Raw genomic sequence first — 23403 nt, 5'->3', positions numbered from 1 at the left:
CACTTAATGCCCGAATATGACCATACAGAGGTGTGACCCTCTGCTGGCGGCACTGGGAAGGCGTCAGAGGGGAAGAAGAGGGGAAGTGAGGAATGCATGCATGGTCAGATGGGGTGCAGCACCCCAGGAAGAGCAGCATGCCAAAGCCGTGAGGGCACGACACAGCAGGTGTGTTCTAAGAACGACACATAGGCAGGATAGAAGCACAGGATAGAGCGCCAGGAAATAAAGGTGAGGCCCAGGGGAGCTGGGGCAGGCCGCATCCTGGGTCTGGAGGCAGGGAGAGGGGCTGGGGGAGAGGAGCCGAGCTTTCTGCAGTGGGCAGGAGGAGCCCTTGGCTTTTCAGCTGGCCCATGTGTGATTCAGGCTGGAAAGACTCTTTCCGGGTGGTATGGAGCGTGTTGGATGGGAGCAGGGGGAAGAGTAGGAATCTGGCTCGGGCTCAGGCAAGAAATGGTGTGGGCCGTGGAACGCCTGGGTGGCTCAGTGGTTATACGTCTGCCTTTGGTTCAGGGTGTGAACCCGGGTCCTGGGGTCGAGTCCTACATCGAGCTCTCCACAGGGAGCCTGCTTCTCCCTCTGCTTGTGTCTTTGCCTGTGTCTCTCATGAATAAATAAATAAAATCTTTTTTGAAAAAGGAAATGATGTGGGCCTTAAGGGCAGTGCCAGTGGGAGCAGAGGGAGGAAGCCGCCCCAGTGATGCTTAAGGAGGTGGAGTCCACGGCGCTGGGTGGCCAGTTGAAATGCAGAGCAGCTGGGTGACAAGGAAAAGGCAAAGAACAGAGCAAGACTCCCTCCCCACGTCCCCGGCCCGCCAAGGCAGGACAGGACTACATCTGGGGCAGACCATCAAGAGGGACTTCCTTCCCAGACATATGGGGGAAGGACGGTTGCAGAAACAGATCCTAGTGGATGTCAGGGTGGACTCGTGGGCAGCAGGCAGGCTGGGTGGCCGCTCCTGAGAGAGCCCGAGGTCTGGATGAAGCAGGACCCCAGGGCTGGCAGAGACGACAGGAGAACTGGACAGGGAGCAGCGGCTGACGACGTTTGGAGTCGCTATCAGAGGGCAAAGGAGGAGCAGGCCTTCATCACTGGACTGTTGGGTGAACCAAATTTCCCAAGCCCATTATTATTATTCCCGAGGAATATATAAATAAAACCTTTATATATATATATATATATATATATATATATATATATATATATATATGAATTTCATTGATTTATTCATGAGAGACGCAGGCTCCTTGCAGGGAGCCAAGAGGCAGGACTTGATCCCGGGTCTCCAGGGTCACAAGCTGGGCCAAAGGCAGCGCTAAACCCCTGAGCCACCCGAGCTGCCCAAATAAAATCTTTTTTATTTTTTTATTTTTTTATTGCTGTCCAACTTGCCAACATACAGAATAACACCCAGTGCTCATCCCGTCAAGTGCCCCCCTCAGTGCCCGTCACCCAGTCACCCCCATGGCCCTCCCACCTCCCCTTCCACCACCCCTAGTTCATTTCCCAGAGTTAGGAGTCTCTCATGTTCTGTCTCCCTTTTGATATTTCCCACTCATTTTTTCTCCTTTCCCCTTTATTCCCTTTCACTATTTTTTATGTTCCCCGAATGAATGAGACCATATAATGTTTGTCCTTCTCCAATTGACTTACTTCACTCAGCATCACACCCTCCAGTTCCACCCACGTCGAAGCCTATGGTGGGTATTTGTCGTTCCTAATGGCTGAGGAATATCCCATGTATACACAGACCACAGCTTCTCTATCCATCATCTGTCGATGGACACCGAGGCTCCTTCCACAGTGTGGCTACTGTGGACATTGCTGCTATGAACATCGGGGTGCAGGTGTCCCGGCGTTTCCCTGCGTCTGCATCTTTGGGGTCACCCCAGCAGCGCAGTTGCTGGGTTTGCAGGTGCGCTCTCACTGCGCTCTCACCTGCGGCCCCTTAGCCAAGGTTGCGAGCTGCGTCCACCGTCTGTAACCCCGCGGGCGGGGCAGGGGGGGGCACAAGCTCAACGTCGCGCCCCCCCACCCCACCCCCACCCCGCCCCCAGCTCAGCCTGAACCCCCAGGCCCCGCCCTCCAGGGAGCCAAGGGCCCGCAGGGGTGGCGCAGGCGAGGGCGCGGGGAGCGCGCGGGGCTGGTGCGGGAGGGGGGGCGCGCGCGGAGGGGACGCCCCGGGCCCCCACGGTGACCCTCCCCGCCCTCCCCGGCCTCCCCGCAGGTGCGCGCGAGCGCTGCTGGAGCACGGCGCGTGGGTGCACCGCGTGGGCGGCGCGGGCCGGGACACGCCGCTGCACGTGGCGGCGCAGCGCGGCCTGGACGAGCACGCGCGCCTCTACCTGGGCCGCGGCGCGCGCGTGGACGCGAGGAACGGCCGCGGCGAGACGGCCCTGAGCGCGGCGAGCGGGGAGCCCGGGCGGCCCGAGGAGCGCGCGCGCCGCCTGCACCTGTGCGCGCTCCTGCTGCGGCGCGGGGCGGCGGCGGACGCGCGCGACGAGGACGAGCGCAGCCCCCTGCACAAGGCCTGCGGCCACGCGCGCGCGGGGCTGGCGCGCCTCCTGCTGCGCCACGGAGCCGACCCGGGCGCGCTCGACTACGGCGGGGCCTCGCCGCTGGCCCGCGCGCTGCAGGCGGCCGCCTGCGCCCCCGAGGCCGCGCCGCAGCGCACGGTGCAGGCGCTGCTCAACCACGGCTCCCCCACCGTGTGGCCCGACGCCTTCCCCAAGGTAAGAGGGCCCGGGGCGGGCCTGCGGCCTCTCACGCTTTAGGGGGCCCCGCAGCACCCCCGCATCCCGGGGCACTCGTCGGGATGCAGCCCTCCAGGTGCGGCAGGCAGGCGGGGAGCGCATCTCTCCCTGGCTCCCAGGTGAGGCCCAGGCCGCTGGGCTCGGGGCGCACTTGGAGGCTCGGGGACGCCCAGAAGCCCCGAGGCCAGAGTCACTAGGAAGTTCAGTCGCCCCCTTAGCTCCTGCGGTGGAACAGACGGCCCAAGCAGATGACCCTTAATCCCAAGGTCGTGCGCTCCAGCCCCCAGCTTGGGTGTGGCACCTACTTAGATAATAATTTTTTTAAGATGTTTATTTATTCCTTAGAGACACAGAGAGAGAGAATGGCAGAGACACAGGCAGAGGGAGAAGCAGGCTCCATGCAGGGAGCCCGATGCGGGACTCAATCCCAAGACCCCGGGATGATGCCCTGAGCCACCCAGGAGCCCCTTAAAGAATAATTTTTAAAAGAGAAAATTGGTTACCCCGGGGACACCAGGCACTTAGTTGGGTGACATCACGGCTCAAAATGTTGTGGCAGCTTATCTTTCTGTGTAATTGGTAGGCAAAGTCCGCCCAGTGTTTGATCTGAAATGAAATGTTCAGTCGGACCACCTGCCTCGCTAATGAGATTAATGAAAGAGCTTGACTCCTTTGCAGATCCCCGTCGTTCAATCCAAACCACCACTCGTGGGAAATAGGCCGGACACCTGAGGTTCTCCTTCCATGGGTTTCAACCGGATGGAGTGGCCGGTTCAGGATCGGGGCGGCGTTGGGACCTCAGCCCCACTCTGCAGGCTTGACTCTGAGCCGGCCTGCCACTTTGTCCACATGGCAGGTCTATCCTGAAATGACAGAGGAAGAGTAAAGCTTGCCCGTCAGAGAAAGTATTTCAAAGATGGGAAATGTTTCCAAATGTGGGTTGCAGTAAGAGTTGATCTTCCCAAAAAAGACTCCATGGAAGGGAAAGATTCCCTTAGGTGTCAAATTGGGGGTGCTCGATTTAAAAATTATCCCGGGACTCACTGATCATGTGCAGGAGACATACCTTGGCCTGGTAAGTTTTGAACAAATGGCTGAAAAGCTTCTGCTTTAGAAGGACAGCGCTCTGGATGGTCTGAAATAGTGAAATGCACCCATCTCTCTCAAATGCCAACTTTGCCTCGGAGATGCATGCAGAGTAACGCTTGTGTCTATTAAAACATAGGTGAAAGGGGGAAAAAAAAACCACCCGCACGACTCCCCTGGGTGTGTCCTCACCTCACAAACACTGTGACAGGGTTTTTCTACCCCTCCTTGTATCTTTGAGTTCTCCGTGGCACTCCACTAAGGTAGGATTTCAATATGACAGGCTCTTGAAAGGGAAGAAACATCAGCACTTTTTTATATATCCTCTAACACTTACCTCTGTAGCCATCATTTACGTTGTAACGTGCCCCAATATTAGCGGTCTTAGTTCATCAACTGATAAAATGGAAATGGGACACACCTGCTACCCCTCCAGTTCATGCCATGTTTGCATTAAATCAAGATGCTCACTTCACCCCTCCTGGCATGAAACTGCATAGGGAAGGAACAAGAAACAAGCAAAACAAATGACTTTATGTGATGGACCAAAAGTGAAAAATAGGGGTGCCTGGGTCCCTCAGTCGTTTGAGCATCTGCCTTCGGCTCAGGTCATGATCTCAGGGTCCTGTGGTCGAGGCCCCTACCCCGTTGCATCAGGCTCCCTGCTCAGTGAGGAGCCTGCTTCTCCCTCTGCCTCTCTCCTCCACTGGTGCTCTCTATCTCTCAAATAAATAAATACTATCTTTATTTTTTAAAAAGTGAGAAATATTTGGGGCCAGTTCTTTAAAAGAAAAAGTCAATATATTTCAGGTGTGACTGAAACAGTCATGTGTTAGGCTTGGAATCATGCAGTCTGTGTGATCTTCGTAGACTTCCAAGTCCTAGGTGCAGCCCCACGGACATCATCCCTGGAGATAGGACCTCTAGTGTCTGAACTCGGTCCTCAGAGCTGTAAGAATTACCCTAGCTTGGCCTCAAGATGCAGGGCAAGGCTCAGTGCCTCCCCTCTGGGCCTCCAGGGGCTCTATCCTGGGATTTCCCCACACCTGTGAGCGAACAGGTGAATAGAGCATGGTCAGTGGGGGCTGCAGGCTGCAGGGAAGTTTGAATTTGGAGGTTGTTTGTTATAGCAGGGACCAAGAGGCTATGAGAAGTGCTTGGCTCCTGGAAGTGAAAATGAATCTCTCAGCTATTTAACACCATTGGGGAAGGAATTGGAGCTTCCTTGAAATATCTTAATATTTGGAGGTGTTCACACAAAAGCATTGCCACCATTGTCACACACATACACACACAGACACACACACACCTACACACACACGTAGCGTGGTGCCTGCACCTGCAATCCCTCAATCGGTGTTTGTTGAATGAATGAAGGGAATTTCAGCAACTCCAGGGCACAGGGGCCTGCCAGTTACATCTTGGGGAATGGGGATCCGACTTCTCTACGCTGAAGTCCCCCACACCTCCAGGGGGCATCCACGAAGGACTGCAGATGGGGCCCAAGGCCACCAGTGCTCAGGTCTGGAGCAGGTTTCAAAGGGGAAGGCGTTTACCACCAAGCACCCAGCATCCTGTAAACAAAGATCCAAGCAAGTGTCCCTGTTCTTGCAGCCCCAGGACAAACAGAGCAAACTCGGGAAATCAGGCAGCAGCGTGTCCCTCCCCCCACCGGGTCCCCGCAAGTGGTCCGCCGGGGAAGGGGTCTAATCGCCACTCCGGACATCAAAGGTACAGACCCGACTCTGCTCAGCAGACTCGGGGAGTGCGCAGCAAACACTGAAACGAGCCACAAAGATGCTCTGCAGGCAAGACTCAGCGCCGTGGCGGGGCGTACACAGAGGCACCAGGGAATGTCACAGAGCACGCCGTCCGTGGGCAGCAGCCGTGCTTTAAATAGATGTAAAGAGACACCCACGGAGCTCAGAATTACTGAGGCAAAGGTTTCACAGCGAGCTTATGACATAAATCACAGCTCCCCCATGCCCAGACAAAGGCACCGTCACCGCGGCAGGCGGACTCGAAGCATCCATCGGAGCCGTGCGCAGTGCTCTGCCCCGAAAATCAAAGTGGTGTCACAGCTTGGGAAGCAAGCATGTTGACAGTGCCAGGCCTTTCTGCCCGGCTGCCCGCTAGTTAACACCGGAGTCAGACGTCGGGGCGCAAGGGCAGGTGCAGGCGGCAGCCAGGTTTGGATTCTGGAAGTTGTCGGATGGGGCCTGGCCTGCGGGAGGGCAGGCAGGAGAGCAGAGAAACACACACCCGGGGACCCAGGCGTGTTGTGCAACTGTCACTAGTTGACTGTGAGTCGGATGCTTGGTCTGGAGTAACGGGCTTCGCTCACTCGCTTCTCGTGCCCCTGGCCTGGGCGGCCTAAACCCTTCAGACTCGGTACAGGAGCACGCACTCGTTCAGCAAGCATTGCTAGGAACCCCTGTGCTCGCCATCGGAGTCAGGGTTGAACCTCGGCACGCCTCGGGGCTGCCTTTGCAGAGCTGCCAGGAGGACAGCCTTGCTTCAGACAACCACACACCCAATGTGAGGGAGCCATGGCCCCACAGCGACACAGCCCAGGCCCTCTGTAGCTTGAAAGTGCCGAATAGAGGGCCTGACCCAGCTGGGGCCGCGGGTGGGGTGAGAGGCTCCCCCCAAGCACTTAGTGAGCCCAGACTTTAAAGACTAAAGACTCAGCTGTGTGAAGGAAGGAGGAAGCACCATTCCAGGCAGGAGGAACAGCACAGGCAAATGTCCTGGGGCCGAAGGGGCACTGCCATGGGTGCCGTTGAAAGATGGCCCAGTAGCTAGGAGGAAGCAGCAAGAGGGAGCAAGAGGCAGGGGCCTCGAAGGTTAAGGGTTTTAGCCTTTGTCTTAAGCACAATGGGAACGTATTACATCATTTTAAGCAGGAGACTGTGACGTAACCAAATGAGTATCGCGGATGATTTTTCTGCTGAAGTGCAGAGAGCATGCCAGGGTGGGGGACCGGCGGCAAAGGCAGTCCGGGTGAGGCACGCACGTAGCTTCAACAAGGCGAGATGAAGGCGGGCGGCGAGAATGACAGATTCTAGAAACATCAGCAGAGCTCAGGTCTTGCCTCGCCTTCCAGGCATCGACTGCGCTGGAAGAATGGACCTCGAGTTTTTGTGTTTTCTTTTTACCTGATTGCAGAATTAGGCAAAGCGACCTCGCAGTGTCCCCCAATTTCACGAGCTTTTTCGTGGGCGAACCCCGAGGTTGCGGTAGTCAAAAGCCAGACCCCGTTTCCCATCTGGGCAGAGCTGCGGGTACCCCCCTCCCCAGCGGCAGGGGGAGGCGAGCTCTCGTAAACAGCTCACCTCTGTTTTTCTTGCTCTTGTTTTATTTCTCCATCTACATATAGAGCAATGTGCCTGTGCGATTTTTTTTCCCCTTAATTTTCTTTCTGCCGCCTCATTAGCTGAGGAGAGTGTGCGTGGACCCTAATGACACCAGGATGTCAGGGTAGTGGAGCAGCCGCTTCTCCGCAGACAGCAAGGAGGCAGCGGAGATTTTTAAACTGTGTTGGCATAAAAATAATGAAAGCAGCCAGCTGCCTGGCAAACATGAGGGGGCACAGTGCCGGGGGATCGGGGAGGGCCTGGGAGCCCCAGAGAGGTGGAACAGAGGAGAGACAGGAAATGAATTTCCAGAGACAGGCAATAAGACTTGGTCACAGTCTGTGACCCAGGGAGGAGGGGCCCTGGGTGGGGGGCGCGTCTGCGGAGGGAGGGCAGCTCCTCCTGGGGGCGGGGGGGGGGGGGGGGGGGCAGTGCGGGAGGAGCCTCCCCTTCGCATGCAGTCCCCAGGGACCATTTAACATTTTGCAGGGAGAATGGAGAGGGCCAACCGCAGGGTCACTGGCAGGGTGAAGGCGGTGGGGGCGGGGGGGAGATCTGAAGAAGGGGGAATGGCTTAGACTAGGTCTGGAGGGGCTCCAGCGTGAACCCCTCCTCTTAATGATGTGGTTTCCTCCCAGGGCAGAAGGGAGACGATTGACACCAGAGACTGCCATGCTCCAGGAAATGGCATGATAGCGGTGGCTCATGTGAGCCAGAATTATCCACACGTCGGGACACACTGTGCGGTGGTGAAGGAGTAAGGTTGGGCGAGGCTCGGGCGGGAAGGCGCTTGCCTGCCTGGCCCTCCCTCTGCCCCCCGGTGTCTCTCCTTCTCTAAAGCCTGCTTATGTCCCACTCTGAACAGACAAAAAATTGGGACAAAAAAAAATTTTAGGTAGGTAGGGGGCCCAGAGATGATCATCCTTACGATGGCAATATGATTACCAGCTTCTAAAGGGCAGCTGTTCCTGTCTTCGTTCTCTAATATCTGCAAAGACAGGCAGGAGGAGGGAAGGGAAGACGGGCAGGGAGGGGGAGGAAAAGCAAATCCACAGCACCAACCAGATGACCTCACGTCTGAGCCAGGGGGCTCAGGCTCCTCGGCTGCACTGCCCTAAGTTCTCAGGCAATCAGCAGACATTACAAAAATGTTTTTAAAGTCGACCAGGCAGGAGAGGAGGTCTTTGGAGATGCAGTGCAGGCTAGGAGATGCAGCAAAGTGCAGAGGTGGAAATGGAGGAACCCGGGTTGCATAGCAACTGCTAACTCTGCTGGGAAGAGGGTAGGGGAAGAGGCCTCCCGGTGGGGCCACAGTCAGCAGGTGGATGTGGAAGCAGAACAGGGCTGGGCATCGTCCTCATGAGCTTTCCTCCACTCGGCCTCTCCACCGTCTCCCAGGTGGAATGGGAACGGCACCACCACCAGCTTCTCCTGCATATTGGCAGACCTCATGTCCGGATCTTGCCTTAATCCAAGATGAATAGGGAGGTAAATAAATGGATTCACGATGAGGGAAAGGGAGGCAGAAAAACGGAAAACAGGGACAGCATCCAGAGATGAGAAAGGAAGTCCATGCCTCTCATCGGAAGATCCAGAAGGAAATCTGAGAACCCATGTGCCGGGTGTGCCATCATCTACAGAGTGAAAGAAGACAGCCTCTGAGTCCCTCAAATAGAGCCCGTTATGGGGACAAGGCAGTAGGATGACGTGAAGAGGAAGACGGAGGAGACCAGGTTGTAGTAGGTGGTAGGTGGAGAGCACGTGAAGGGAAGGAAAAAGCAGAACTGATTCGTAGAAGGAACTGAGCTGGTGATGGAAGCAAGGGAGCTGTGCTGTTGGCACGCGTGCCCTCAGATCCACTCCCGGGTGTCCCCCAGCTCTGCTCTGCATGTGGACGGGGTGGGGGCCGCATAGCTGGACCTCTCAAGCTGAGCTCAGAGTCCCTACCGGCCAGCTTCTGGCCGGCTTCTGCTAAAGGAGACACCGTGGAAAGCTAGGTGTGGAGGGTACAAGAAGCCAGGGTGTTTCTCCTTCACTTTCTCTGCCTTGGTAGCTTTGCCAGCAGCTCCTGCATGTCCAACGCTCCAGCACCCAATGGCACCCTCATGGTCACAGCCCCCACTGGCAGCCCCTGACTTGGCTCCAGCCTCCGTATCTCATATAACAAGAACTGGGGGAGCAAGGATAGGCTTTGGGATTGGTTGTTTCTGTGTCCCCATGATGCCATCAAGGAACCAGATTTTTCCAACCTCAGTGAGTCAGCTTTGTCCTGAGAATGGCTCATCTCTTGGTCATAAGGTGGCTTCCAGCAACAACTGGGCCAGCCAGCTTCATATCCAGTTGCCTTTCTCTGGAAGCCCTGAAGAGGCCCTCCTGTGTTTCGCTGGCCCCAGCTGATGTAAACATGCACTTCCCCAAACCACTGATGGCAAGGGGAATGGAGTTGTCGTGACTGGATTAAAGGAATCCTTTGGAGTGTTGGAAAGTCAACCACAGTGTGTTCACTGCAAAGGAGGGCTAATGTTAAAAGCTCTTCCTAAGTGCAGGAGAAAAAAAACAAAACCAAGAAACTAGAAGAGAAAGTGGTGGTCATGAAGAGCAGAGGGTAGAAAGCTAGCCTACGGAAAAGTGATACTATTGAAGAAGAGCCTAGAGCCAATGGATCAGAAATGGTAATCAAAAACATAATAGAAGAAAACTTAGCTGCCCTAGAAGTCTTAACTCCTAGAAGTTGAATGGATATTCTCTGCAAATCAGTGATGGGAGACACATTCCTTCTTCTTTTTTTTCTTTTTTTTAAGATTTTATTTTTAAGTACTCTCTACTCCCAACATGGGACTTGAACTTACAACCCCAAGATCAAGAGTTTCACGCTCTATCAGCCAGGCATCCTGGGAGACACATTCCTATATACGTTCTAGCAAAAGTGTTCTGAAAAAACATGAAAAAAATCTTGCAAACTATCTGAAGAGAAAACAGATTATTCATAAAGTAATAAAACTCAGGCTGGACTCTGATTTCTCTGCTACTATATTATCATAAGACAAGGAAATACCATCTTTAGATCTTTAAAGAAAAAGTTTGGGTGCTAGCCAAGATGGTTTTCATTTTGATGGCAAAACTAAGACCTTTTTAGATATCAGGGGTTCATAAGACTTGCCTTCCATGGGACGCCTGGGTGGCTCAGCAGTTGAGCATCTTTAACTCAGGGCATGATCCCAGGATTGAGTCCCACGTCAGGCTTCCTGGATGGAGCCTGCTTCTCCCTCGGCCTGTGTCTCTGCCTCTCTCTCTCTCTCTCTCTCTCTCTCTCTGTGTGTGTGTGTGTGTGTGTGTGTGTCTCTCATGAATAAATAAATAAAATCATTTTTTAAAAAAAGACCTTCCTAATGCATCAAAAAATACTTCTATTTATTTGATTATTTAGTCAACAAATATTTATTGAGCACCAACTATGTGTCAGCAACATACTAGGTGTTTTGGATACATGAGTGGACAGTTCAGGGGGGGAAATATTTCTGCCTTCATAGCACTTACATTCTAATGAGAAGACAAGCTTTAAACAATGAGCATAATAAATGGGCCAATAAAGTGATAAAGACTAGAGAGAGAGAGAAAGTGAGGGTGAAGGGGGGCAGTTGCAGTTTTAAGCTCAGTAGCTAGGGTGGGTGGCTTTGGCTCAAGACTTGAGAGAGGTGAGGGCATTGGCATTGCAGGGGTCCAGGGGAGAAGGGACCAGCCGACCCAGTATGCAGCCTGAGGCCAGAGTGGGCCTGACCTGTGTGCAGAACAAGGGGACCAGTATGGCTGATGGTGGAGAGAGCTGGTGACAGTAGGAGATGAGACCAGAGGTGGAGGAGAGGCACAGATGGTGTGGGGCCTTGGAGGGCACCGTCACGACTTTGGCCATCAGAGGGTTTTGAGCAGAGTGGCAGGACCTGATTGACATTTGATGGGGACCCTCTGGCCTCTGTGCTGAGGAAATATGTCAGGAGGAGGAGTGCGGAAGTAGAGGGACGACTTAGGAGGCTGTTGCCAGGATCCACGTGAGGGGTGCTGGCGGTGAGCACAAGGGAGAGGCTCTGATTCTGGATGTTTTTTGGAGGTGGAGCCACCAGGATATCTTGGCAGATCGGATGTGCGATTGGAGAGAAAGAGACGAGTCAAAGATGACTCCAAGGCATTCAGCCTGAGGGGCTGGGAAGATGGATTTGCTGTCGGCTGAGCTGGAAAGGTTGTGGGTTGTGGGTAGAATAAGAACTTGGGGGTTGTTTTGATACCAAGTAAGCAGTTGGCTCTTCCAGCCCAGAACTTGAGAGAAGGATTTGACTGACCTGCACATACATTTTGAGCACTGGTGGCATGTGGATGGTATTTATTGATTTTTAGTCAAGTATAATTAACACCCAGTGTTATATTGGCCTCAGGTGTACGATAGAGTAGATTTTACAATTCTGGACATTCCTCAGAGCCCATCACGATGAGTGTACCCTTAATCCCCTTCACCTACTTCACCCATTGCCCACCCTCCCCTCTGGTAACCACCAGTTTGTTCTCTAGAGCTAAAGGTCTGGGTTTTTGTTTGTCTCTTTTCTTGTTATGTGTTTTGTTTCTTAAATGCTACCTATAGTGAGGTAATATGGTATATTGACTTATTTCACTCAGCTTTATACACTCCAGCTCCATCCATGTTGTTGCAAATGGCAAGACTTCCATCTTTTGGGTTTTTTTAAAGATTTTATTTATTTATTTATTCATGAGAGACCCAAAGAGAGAGGTAGAGACACAGGCAGAGGGAGAAGCAGGCTCCATTCAGGGAGCCCGATGCGGACCTCGATCCCAGGGCCCCAGGATCACGCCCTGGGCTGGAGGCAGGTGCTCAACCACTAAGCCACCCAGGAACCGGACTTCCATCTTTTTTATGGCTGAGCAACATTCCATTGTGCACTTGTACCACATCTTCTCCTACTGATGGTCCTTAAAGCCAGGAGACTGGATGGGACCACCAGGAAGTGAAAATACACAGAAAAAGAAGAGGAAGGAGAGCTGGTTAAGGGGTGTTCCAATGTCAAGAAGAGAGAGAGAGATGAGAAGACCACCGAGGAAACAAGAGGAGTCAGTGAAGGAGGTGGAATGAGAGCATGGCTTCCTGGACACGAAGTGAGGAACATGTCACAGAGATGTGGCCGACCCAGCCTGGCCGAGGCAGAGCACTGACCACCCGAGGTAGCAGCCATCAGTGCTCTTAGCCAGGGCGGGACTGCTGAAGGCCGGTGGGATGGAAGAGGTGAGGGGAAAGCCCATCCCAGGGATGGGAAACTCAAGCCTGCAAATGCCCTCAACTCCACCTCCTAACGGTCTCTCGGGATCTTCCTCCTCTCTCCATCCTGGTGGCCACCAGTAGAGTTTTGGCTACCACCCATCCATCCTAGGCTGTGGAAATGTCCCCTGGGCTGGCCTCCCAGCCTCCAATATTGCCCCGGAAATTGTTCTCAGCGCTGTAGCCATGGTGATGCTTTGGAAATTAAAATCTGATCCTGTCACTCCCTGAGGTGCAGTCCCCCAGGGCTCCACTGTGTCCTCAAGGTCATGTCCGCCAACATTTTCAGCTCCTGCTCACCTCCAGGTTTGGATCACTGTTTTCTCCACCTGGAACACTCTTGTCCTCAGAACCCTCCATACTTTTGTGACTCCTCCTCCTTAGCCAGGTCTTGGGTCCAATGTCATGTCCTGCAGAAATCTTCCCCTGACCAACTCACCACCCACAGGAAATCCATATCCGACTTAGGTACCATTTCTAGTACGTTGTGATTCCCCCACCATGACACTGTGGCACCTGTTTTCTATCGTCATTTTCTTTTATTTGGGACAGTAAAATTCTGTGAAGGCAGAGCTTGCCACTGTATCATGCAGATGTAACAATATCCCCAACTTCTGGTAAGAGTTTGGTAAATATCTGGGATGCATGGCTTCCTGGATGGGGGTGAGCAAACCACCCAGTGAAAGAGAAATAACTTTAGTAGTTAAAAGGCAGGTTGTAAAACTAAATGCTACTACCAAAAATTATTTCTGAAGGAGATACATAACATAAAATACAATCTTGTAATAATGGTAATCTGGGACTAAAACTCTAGATGTTATTTTTTTAAGATTTTATTTATTTATTCATGATAGACACAGACAGAGAGAGAGAGGCAGAGACACAGGCAGAGGGAGAAGCAGGCTCCATGCCGGGAGCCCAACGCGGGACTCGACCCTGGGACTCCAGGATCACGCCCTGGCCAAAGGCAGGTGCTAAACTGCTGAGCCACCCAGGCATCCCAACTCTAGATGTTATTAAGGAAAGAGAAGAATTGGTTATGAGAGGAACAGGAGAGTAGAGACAATGCCATGTCTAGAACACAAAAGATACAGTGTTGATGTTTAGGAAATATAAGCCATTATTTTTTATTTTGAAGGTAACCACCTAATGGTGGTTTGGAAGGATACGTGCTTCCAAAATATAAAAATACAAACCTGTGAAATGGAAATCAGACAACAAAAGAAATGAGCATAAAAAACCATAAAGAATAAAATGAGGGGCACCTGGGTGGCTCAGTTTGTTGAGCATCTGCCTTCAGCGCAGATCGTAATCTCAGGGTCCTGGATTCGAGTCCCACGTCAGGCTCCCTGCAGGGAGCCTGCTTCTCCCTCTTCCTGTGTCTCTGCTTCTCTCTGTGTATCTCTCATGAATAAATAAATAAAATATTTTTTTAAAAAATAGTTATATAATTGCAGAATAGTTAAGAAAGACAGAACACTGTGCCTCAAAACGTATGGCTATGACCATACCTATGTTCAAAGGAAAATCCACACCATTTTAAAAGTTGCTTGTATTATGACTCGGAGGGAAAAAATGTTACTAAACTAACTGAGCAGTCAATCCAAGGAGGCAGAAAGAAACAGGCAAAGGAATTAATAACAGTAAATGCAAAAATTAATGGATTAGAATATTTTAGGGGCGCCTGGGTGGTTCAGTCGGTTAAGCATCTGCCTTCAGTTCAGGTCATGATCTCAGGGTCCTGGGATAGAGCCCCTCATTGGGGTTCTGTCTCTCTCAAAATAAATAAGTAAAATATTTTTTTTAAAGATTTTATTTATTCATGAGATACACAGAGGGTGAGAGAGGCAGAGACACAGGCAGAGGGAGAAGCAGGCTCCATGCGGGGAGCCCGACATGGGACTCGATCCCGAGGCTGCAGGATCTAGGCCCTGGGCGGAAGGCAGGCGCCAAACCGCTGAGCCACCCAGGGACCCCAGTAAAATCGTTTTTTAAAAAAGTTTAGAATATTTTAAGAGAGAACTGGTCAACAAAAGCCAACAGGGGATTCCTCGAAAAAAACAAATTAAAGAAATTCCAGCAAGACTAAACAAGGAAGAACATTAAAAATACAATTATAGTGAATTTCAAATGAAAAAGGATGCTTACTCCTCGATATAGTGAGGGTATCTCCCCATCCAGATTTACTCTCCATCTGCTTGGACACATTGAGAAGGTTCTGGGCCCTCTGCCTTCCTGGGTTTCACCAGTACAGTCTCCAGAAGACAGTGGGCAAAGGGGCATGAAGTCAGAGGGTGTCTCCACGTAGGCCCCTCACTGCCTCAGGCTGGTTGCATGTCCCCAACCCAAGGTCACTACTCCTGATAGCCCACCCAACTCTCCAATCTTCAGGCCCAGAGATGGAAATACCTGTGCTTCCAGCTCCACTTTAGTCCACTGTCCCTTGACATCGCCTGTACTCACACCTGGCTAAACAGCCCCTGTATCAAAAAAATAGAATAAAATAAAATAATAAAAATCAATAAAAATTTTTTAAAAATTATCCTGGAACAATCCTATATCAACGTGTCATCTGTTTCCTACTGGAACCCTGATGGATACATATGCAATGCTAAATTTGTTTAAAATGAAGATTGTTGCCATTTGCAACAACATGGATGGATCTAGAGACTGTAATGCCAAGTGAAATAAGTCAGTCAGAGAAAGACAAATGCTATATATATGATCTCACTCATATGTAGAGTCTAAGAAACAACAACAAATGAACAAAGAAGAAAGGAGACAAACCAAGAGACAAAACCCCTAACTATAGAAAATAAACTGGTGGTTACCAGCGGGCAGGTGGGGGGAAGGGTGAAAGAGTTGATGAGGATTAATAGAATAATTATCATGATGAGCGCTGAGTAATGTATAGAATTGTTCAATCACCATACTGTACACCTGAAACTAATATAACACTGTATGTTAACTATACTGGAATTAGATTTTTAAAAAAATGAATAACATAGGGATCCCTGGGTGGCTCAGTGGTTTAGCGCCTGCCTTCGGCCCAGGGAGTGATCCTGGAGTCCCAGGATCCAGTCCCACATCCGGCTCCCTGCATGGAGCCTGCTTCTCCCTCTGCCTGTGTCTCTGCCTCTCTCTCTGTGTCTCTCATGAATAAATAAATAAAATCTTTTAAAAAAAATGAATAACATAAAATTAAGATTGTTTTCGAGGGAAATATGGATTTAAAATTGATTCAAGAAGAATTCAAGGGACGCCTGGCTGGTTTAGTCAGTGAAGCATGTGACTCTCGATCTCAAGGTTGTGACTTCAAGCCCCACATTGGGCATAGAGATTACTTAAAAATAAAATCTTTTTTAAAAAAGGAAGAAATCAGGGTGCCTGCGTGGCTCATTCGGTTAAGCATCTGCCTTGGGCTCAGATCATGATCCCAAGGTCCTGGGATTGAGACCCACGTCAGGCTCCCTGCTCAGCAGGGAGTCTGCTTCTCTCTCTCCTTCTGCTGCTTCCCTGCTGTGCTCTTTCTCTCTCCCTCTCTCTCTCTCTCTCAAATAAATAAATAGAATCCTAAAAAAAGAAGAAGAAAAAATCGAAACAAAATAGACCAATAATCATGGAAGGAAGTGAAAATATCAAATTATTACATGCGGCTTCAGGCCAGGCTTAGACAATGTTAAATGCAAGATCTGTTGTGCCTTCTTAATTCCAATAAGTATGTACTTTTAAAATCTTCCAGGATGTTAAAAAGATAGAAATTTTCTAAATTGACTAGTTGACATAAAGTGATACTAAAACCTAACAAAAGTAGCTTAAAAAATGAAATGACAAACCACATTTAGTTCTTAAATACAGAAATCTTAGCAAATTGAACCTACCATTTTATGTGGAATAGTAAAAGAGAGTCTGTGCCATGAAGACAAAAATGGGTCAATATAAGGAAATCCTGTATCAACTTGGTTAGAAAAAGGCAAAAATTACAATTAAATCCTTAAATTTGTAGTAATTTTTAAGATTAGAAATATACTTCCTTAATTTAGAACAGATTATCTATCTGAAACTAATATCCAAGGTTGTATTTATGGCAAAACATTAGAGATAATCTTATTAAAATTAGGAATAAGATGATGAAACCTGCTATCAATATTGTTATTTAACATTGAATTTTAGGGGCCCCAGGGCGGCTCATTCAGTTAAACATCCAACTCTTGGTTTTGGCTCAGGTCATAATCTCAGGGTCCTGAGATGAAGCCCCTGGTCGGGAGGGAATCTGCTTGAAGACTCTCTCCCTGTGCCCCCTCCTCACTCACATTCTCTCTCTCTCTCTCTCTCTCTCTCTCTCTCTCTCTCTCTCTCTCTCTCTCTCCCTAAAATAAATAAATCTGTAACATTGGACTTTATAGCTCTGGTCAATGTAATAAGACAAGAAAAATAAATGTGAAATATTTATACAGAGAGAAGAAAATGCTATCATTTGCAAAAATGACTATCTGACTGAAAAATAATATATCTACAAATCAATGCAAAAAAAAAATGAACATATTGTAGAAAAACTGAGCCAAGGATGTAATTTAGCAATTTACAAAGGAAGACAAATGGTCGACCAAAACAAGAGTAAATATGCCATATTGTGATTCGGGTAGGGGGAAAGAGGCACTCTCTTTTCTTTTTTTTTTTTTTTTTAAAGATTTTATTTATTTATTCATGAGAGACACAGGGAGAGAGAGAGTCCCCATGTGGGACTCGATCCCGGGACCCCGAGGTCACGACCTAAGCTGAAGGCAGACGCTCAACCACTGAGCCATCCAGGCGCCCCTTCACAATTGATTTTGAGGGGACAAAAATCAAGTTTCAAAATAATAGGCAAAACAGCCCACTTTTACCGTATATATTAATTTTTGTCTAAATGCGAAAACGTGAGTACACACAAAATGCTAATAGTGCTTATCTCTAAGCAAAGAGATATTAATTTCCTGTTTTATTTTGATATCTTTTAAAGGGATTTCATATCTGAAGGAAGCTCAGCAGGTTGTGAATGGAGCAACCATACTTAATGATTTAGATCATTCTTCTATTTCTGTTCAGAGAGCCCCAGTGAGCTCAGCTGATGGCCCTGCCTGTTAATTGTCCGCTTAGATATTTGGTGCCTGATCTTAAGAAAATTGCTTAATCTCAGTTTTCTCAATGAAGAAATACTAAGAATAATTTTAACAACACTTGGTAAATCTTAAACCTCAAAAACAGAAGACTATGAAGTTGCCCTGCCCCTCCCCAAAATCAGATCTGAATCCATCTTCCAAGTCCAACCACTAATTTATGAAAAGCAGAAGAGCATCGTGTTCCAAAACCCTACAGGGAATACAGTGAGCAAAATCCCAACACAGAGGAACTCTGTGGGACAAATAACCTCCTGTTATTTGTTGCCTCCTGGGACAAATAACCCAGTTTCTTCAACAAATAAGTAACATGACACAAAAAAGTGAGTGATCATATCAACCAATCTCAACCCTGCTGGCTTTCTTCGGGTTCTCATTCAAAGAACTTTTTTGTTTGTTTGTTTGTTTTTTATATATTGGCATTTAAGAGAAATCTGTGAATTTAAACACTGGCCATATATTAGATGATGCTAAGAAACTTGTTAATTCCTCAAGTCTTATAATGATGTGTTTCTCTTAAAGTGCCCCATGAGAGTCTCACTGAAATATTTATAGATTAAATGACAGGATACATTGCATTGGCTTTAAAATAATATGGGGGGTGGCGGTGAAGGGCTGTGGGATGGGGCAGGGCTGGCCATGGGCTGATGGTGGGTACTTGGAGGTCATCATACCATCCGGCCTACTTTTGTGCTCATTGACATTCACCATCCCAAGAAACTTATTTTTTTAAAAAGCAGATAGTGCTCTCATCTTCATGATGAAACTGACGAACCTGAACTTGTAAAATTAGCTAATACGACAACCGGAATCCTTGGCCAGTGGGGACTGGAAATAAGATAGAGAGGCCAAGCCAGGGGGAAATTTGACAACAAAGCAATTCTCCCTCAGTGTCCCGACATATTAGAAAGTTGACATGAGAAATGGTGAGCACCAACCTTGGACCAAACTGCCCCCCACACCTGGCCCCCAGCAGAACCTCCTTCCTTTGCTCTGGACAGCCATCCAGGGGCCAGGAGAGCCCCTCCTGGGCAAGGTGCCCAGGCAAGGTGCCCAGACTTGGGATGTGCAGCCGTCCCCACGCTAGGCCAGGCCCCTTCCCAGAGCGCCCACTTGTGCTTGTCTGGGAGCTAACTCCATGGCCCTGCTGTCCTCGTACGGTGAGGGCTGTTGTTCCCCATGTGGCATCGTGAGGTCCCACAGCCAGAAGGTGAGACCCCCACAAACCCCCGTATCTGCGGGCCCTTTCCCCACCTGGACCCCAAACCCAGTAAGCTTGGTGTCCCACCGCTTCCACCCAGGTGCTGAAGACCTGTGCACTGGCCCCCACAGTTATCGAGACTCTCTTCAACTCCTACCCTCAGCTCCGTGTATCCGAGTCCTGGAGGGAAGTGATTCCTGAGGAAGTATTTCAGGTAAGGGAGCCGGCCCGTCCCTGCAGCCCCGCTGTGTTTCTGCTCGTGTGCGCAGTCCTCCCAGGGCGGCGGGAAGTGCAGAGCACCTGAGGAAGGGCACGGAGAGGGCGAGTGCAGGTGTGTGTGAGTATTGCTGCTTCGCTTCTGGAGGAATCACGCAGCCAAGAGCTGTTGTTGCGCTCAGGGTGCTGTTGGCTGCAAGGAGCAGAACCCCGACCCTCACTCGGCTGGAGGAACGTCAGAGCTTGAGTAACGCTCCCATCCCACTGGAGAAGGGTGGGTGCAGGGAGCACCTGAGCCCACAGGCTCTGCTCCTGTGTGTCCTCTGCCCACCCACCCCAGAGCCTAGATGTGGCCGAGGCAGCTGCAGGCACCTCACAGGGACCCAACAGAGTCTGCAGTCACTGTCGATTAAGAAACAGGGAGGGCCTTTTATCCCCCCAGAAGCCTCCAGAAGACTTCCCCTCAAGTGTCTCATTCACTTGAGTTGGGGCTTATTGCGCAACAGCAGATGCACTGGGCGGCGCGGGGAGCAGAGCGGGATGGGAGATAACCCATATGGGCTGTCTCCCCACCCAAGACGGGCTTCCCTCGGACCCCACGGGAAGTGCGCCTCCGAACACTATGCGCACCCTCTCTGTGGAGGGCGCTGCTTGCCTGGGGCCTTGGGGCCGTCGGCCCAGCACCTGAGTTTACACCCCATCTGCCTTCCTTCCAGATGCACCAGGCCTTCTACCAGTCCTTCTTTGCCTTGGCCCACACCCCGCGCTGTCTGCAGCATCTCTGCCGCTGTGCCATTCGGAAATTATTCGGCAAGAAGTGCTTTCACCTCGTGCCCCTGTTACCGTTGCCAGAGTCCCTGCAAAATTACCTCCTTTTGGAACCAGAGGGTGTTTTGCACTGAAAACCAGAGCGTTGGGACCAAGGCTCCGGATCTCACTGCTGCCCTCCGCGGAGGCTTGCACGGAGGCAAGCCCGTGAGGACGAGGGGCAGACCCGGAGGGCACCTCCCACGGCCCCTGGTGGTTGCACAGACCCTGCTGAGCCTCCCGGGCACTTTGGGAGGGAAAGGGTAATACAAGGCCTTTCTGCCTCTCAGGGTTGCTTGCAAGGCTCCAGGCTGTGATACCCTAGTAGTTGTATCGGAAGGTACTCTTCGACAGAAGCTGAACTAAAAGGTACCCCTGTTTTCCCTGCATGGGCTACCAGCATCCATGCTGCCCCCCAGCCTGCAGACTCTCTGCCTCTCAGGAACACCCCACCCCTCCTGGAGCCTGGCCACCTAGAAAGGCTCTGTCCCCAGCACATGTGCATGTCCACACTGAGAGAGGACACCTGTTCCCATAACAGGGACACGCCCCCCCGCCAGGAGCCCCCTGGTGCTTCCCAGCACATTACAGTCCAGAACTCCCTAAAGGACATCCCGGGGATGGCGAGCCCAACGTTGTGATCCCTTGTGAGTCTTCTCTCTGACACCCTCACCAAACCCCAGCTGATTCGGCTGCGGCCAGCAGTCCAGGAAGCCAGACGCCGGGAAGAGACAGGTTGGTAGAGGTTGGCCATCAGCCCAGCCTGAGCATCACATACAAGAGCGATGTTCTGAGGTCAAGGACTGTATAGACCACGTCTTTCCTTTTCTGTATTCTGGTGCTTTGATACCTGGGACCTTGCTCACCCTGGAGGGACTGTCCCCACCCAGGGTAAGCCAATTCCTAGAGACAACAAACAACTCACCCTCAAACATGCTTTTCAAATGCAAACCAACCAATCCAGAGCTCACACCCCCAACCACCTCCTTCACTAGGCTACTAACCACCTCTCCTAACTACTAACCACCTGTTGTAACTGTCCTGGGGCCCGGTGCCAGACAGGTGGGGACAGCCCTGATACCTCAGAGCCTGCTGAAGTTATTCAGACTAGCTGATCCTAAGCCCAACTATCCTGCCTGGTCGTTCCTTCCCTGGAAAACACAATAGTGGCTTCTGTCCCCATCCCCTCCCCCAACCTCCTAAGCAACCCTGGTGCTTCCCCATGTCCCCCCATGGTACCGTGTGCCCCTTCTCTTGGGAATGGTGAGTAATAAACTATCTTTTCAATGGCAGTTGTCTCTTGATCTGTTGGCCTTACCAGACCTCAAAGTTTCTATTAATATCCCTTATTTTTTTAGAGAGAAAGCATGAGTGGGGGAGGGGCAGAGAGAATTTTAAGCAGATTCCACACTCAGTGCAGAGCCCAACAGGGGGGTCAGTCTCATGACCCTGAGATCGTGACCTGAGCCAAAATCAAGAGTTGGGTGCTTAACTGACTAAGGCACCTAGGAAGCCCTACCCCTAGAATAAGAACTCATGATGATCATTCTCTGAGGATGAGCAGTGAGTCCAGTTTTGCACTTTGAGCGAGCACCAGGTGCTGCTTAGACAAACCTAGCAGGGCGGGCCGGGGCGAGCTGTGCCTCCCATGGTCTCAGGCTGGAAGGTGTGCAGCCCGGCGACCCCTGCAGCACAGGTAGGATATTGCGTGCACCGTAAGGAAGCCTACAGAGGAGGTGGAAGGGCCCAGATGGGACCTACCCCCAGTGAGGGCAGACATCCTGGAGCAGGGAGGGAGCTGAACCTTGATTTTAACACAGTGGGCCAAGAGGGTGATAGGACCACATCCCCTAGCACCTTCAGCTGACCCACCTTTTTTTTTCTAAGATTTTATTTTTATTTGAGAGAAAGAGAGTGGGGAGCGCAGAGGGAGAGAGAGAGAAAATCTCAAGCAGACGCCCTGCTGAGCATGGAGCCCAATGTGGGGCTCGATCTCCTGACCCTGAGATCATGACCTGAGCTGAAACCAAGAGTCAGACGCTTAACCGACTGAGCCACCCAGGTGCCCCCTGCCCACCTCCTGCCCTTTAAGACAAAACAACTCACCTGACCTAGAAAAGGCCTGTGTACACATGGCTTCGGGACCCTTCACACCCCCACCCAGGCCGATGGCAACATGCAGGAAAGTATAGGGCGTGATGAGGGGACAGAGATTCATCCTCCTGGAGGGGAGGGTCCCCATGCTTTGGCAACTGAAAAGAAGAAAGGACGGGACAGCATGGGGCAGATTGGGAGGGCCTTGGCTTCCAGACTAGGGATTCTGAACTCCACCAGAGGAGCCATAAGGATCCACCCAGCAGGTGAGTGATGTGGTCACAGCGGGACTCTGGGGAGATTGCTTTGTCCCGGAGAGGCATGCAGCACGCCGCAGGACAGGCGGGAGCCCACAGTGACCCTTGAGATGGGGCCGCCCCCAATCAAGAACAGTTACTTAACAGAAATCGGATGTGATCTGCTCAGCTGGAAGGTACAAGTATCTGCACCCCTCTTGTTGGGTCAGGATTCAGTGAGAGACCTGATGGGAGGCAGGGCTTCTCCAGCTTGAGAAGGATCTTGTTGAATTGCAGATTCGGACTCTGGAGGTCTGGGGTGGCGTCCCCACTGAGTGCAGAGATAGAAAAGCCCCAGGTCCAAAGCCAGCCCAACATAGGAACTCAATAAATAGTTCCTTCTGTTGTTATGATTGCACTATTTTGAGAAGAAAATGGCCTGATAAAGAGGTAAGAAGTGGAAAAGCAAAGTCATGTTATTGATAAGAACAAAGAAGAAGGGCAAGAGTACAGGGTAGGTGAGAGAGGGAGCCCTGTCCTCACTGCATTTTGCAAACGACAACCTGAGCAGACGTGCTGTCCTGACAGGACGGAGTCTTCGGCCACCCTCTCCGTCCCACCCACCGTGGAAAACAGTCAGGTTGTATTTCTGAAGTGCATTCACATTTATAGATGTTTTAGAGTCTGGGAAAAAGAACTCCTTTAAAACATACTGATTTTACTTTTTTTAAATATTTTATTTATTTATTCATGAGAGACACAGAGAGAGAGAGGCCGAGACACAGGCAGAGGGAGAAGCAGGCTCCTTGCAGGGAGCCCGGTGCGGAACTCGATCCCAGGACCCAGGACCAACGCCCTGAGCCAAAGGCCATCAAGGCGCCCCCACATACTGACTTTATATTTCTAAAATTCTGATGAATGATGATCAATTATTAGATTTCCCCAAACACGTTTTTTCCCCAAATGGCACACGATTCTCACAGGGAAGCGCGGATGGCTCCCTATAGCTGTCCTGGAGGAATGGTTCCTTTTTCGTTATTTTCACCTCCAGGAATTTTCTCTGAGCGTGGAGATGTTACCGGAAGAGCTAATCCAGAAGGTTCCTCGGGTTTCATCACTCACGCACCGAGTCAGCCGCTTGCTCATCGCTTTGACCCCAGGGACTGAGCCCGCT

General features: G+C 50.8%; 1 protein-coding gene across 1 annotated transcript in view; it reads left to right on the top strand.

Annotated features, from left to right (window-relative positions):
• Positions 1–21191, top strand: part of ASB18 (ankyrin repeat and SOCS box containing 18) — a 61323-nt gene extending 40132 nt beyond the window's left edge. The window contains exons 5-7 of the mRNA XM_038574285.1: positions 2229–2733; positions 18977–19090; positions 19809–21191. Coding sequence (XP_038430213.1) covers positions 2229–2733; positions 18977–19090; positions 19809–19994 — 805 coding nt within the window. The 3' untranslated portion in view covers positions 19995–21191. The remainder of the gene's footprint in view (positions 1–2228; positions 2734–18976; positions 19091–19808) is intronic.
• The last annotated feature ends 2212 nt before the right edge of the window (positions 21192–23403 follow it).

Source organism: Canis lupus, chromosome 25 (assembly GCF_011100685.1).
Source record: "Canis lupus familiaris isolate Mischka breed German Shepherd chromosome 25, alternate assembly UU_Cfam_GSD_1.0, whole genome shotgun sequence".
Lineage (NCBI taxonomy): Eukaryota > Metazoa > Chordata > Mammalia > Carnivora > Canidae > Canis > Canis lupus.
Note: the sequence above shows the minus strand (reverse complement) of the source record. Positions and strands in the feature narration are given on the sequence as shown.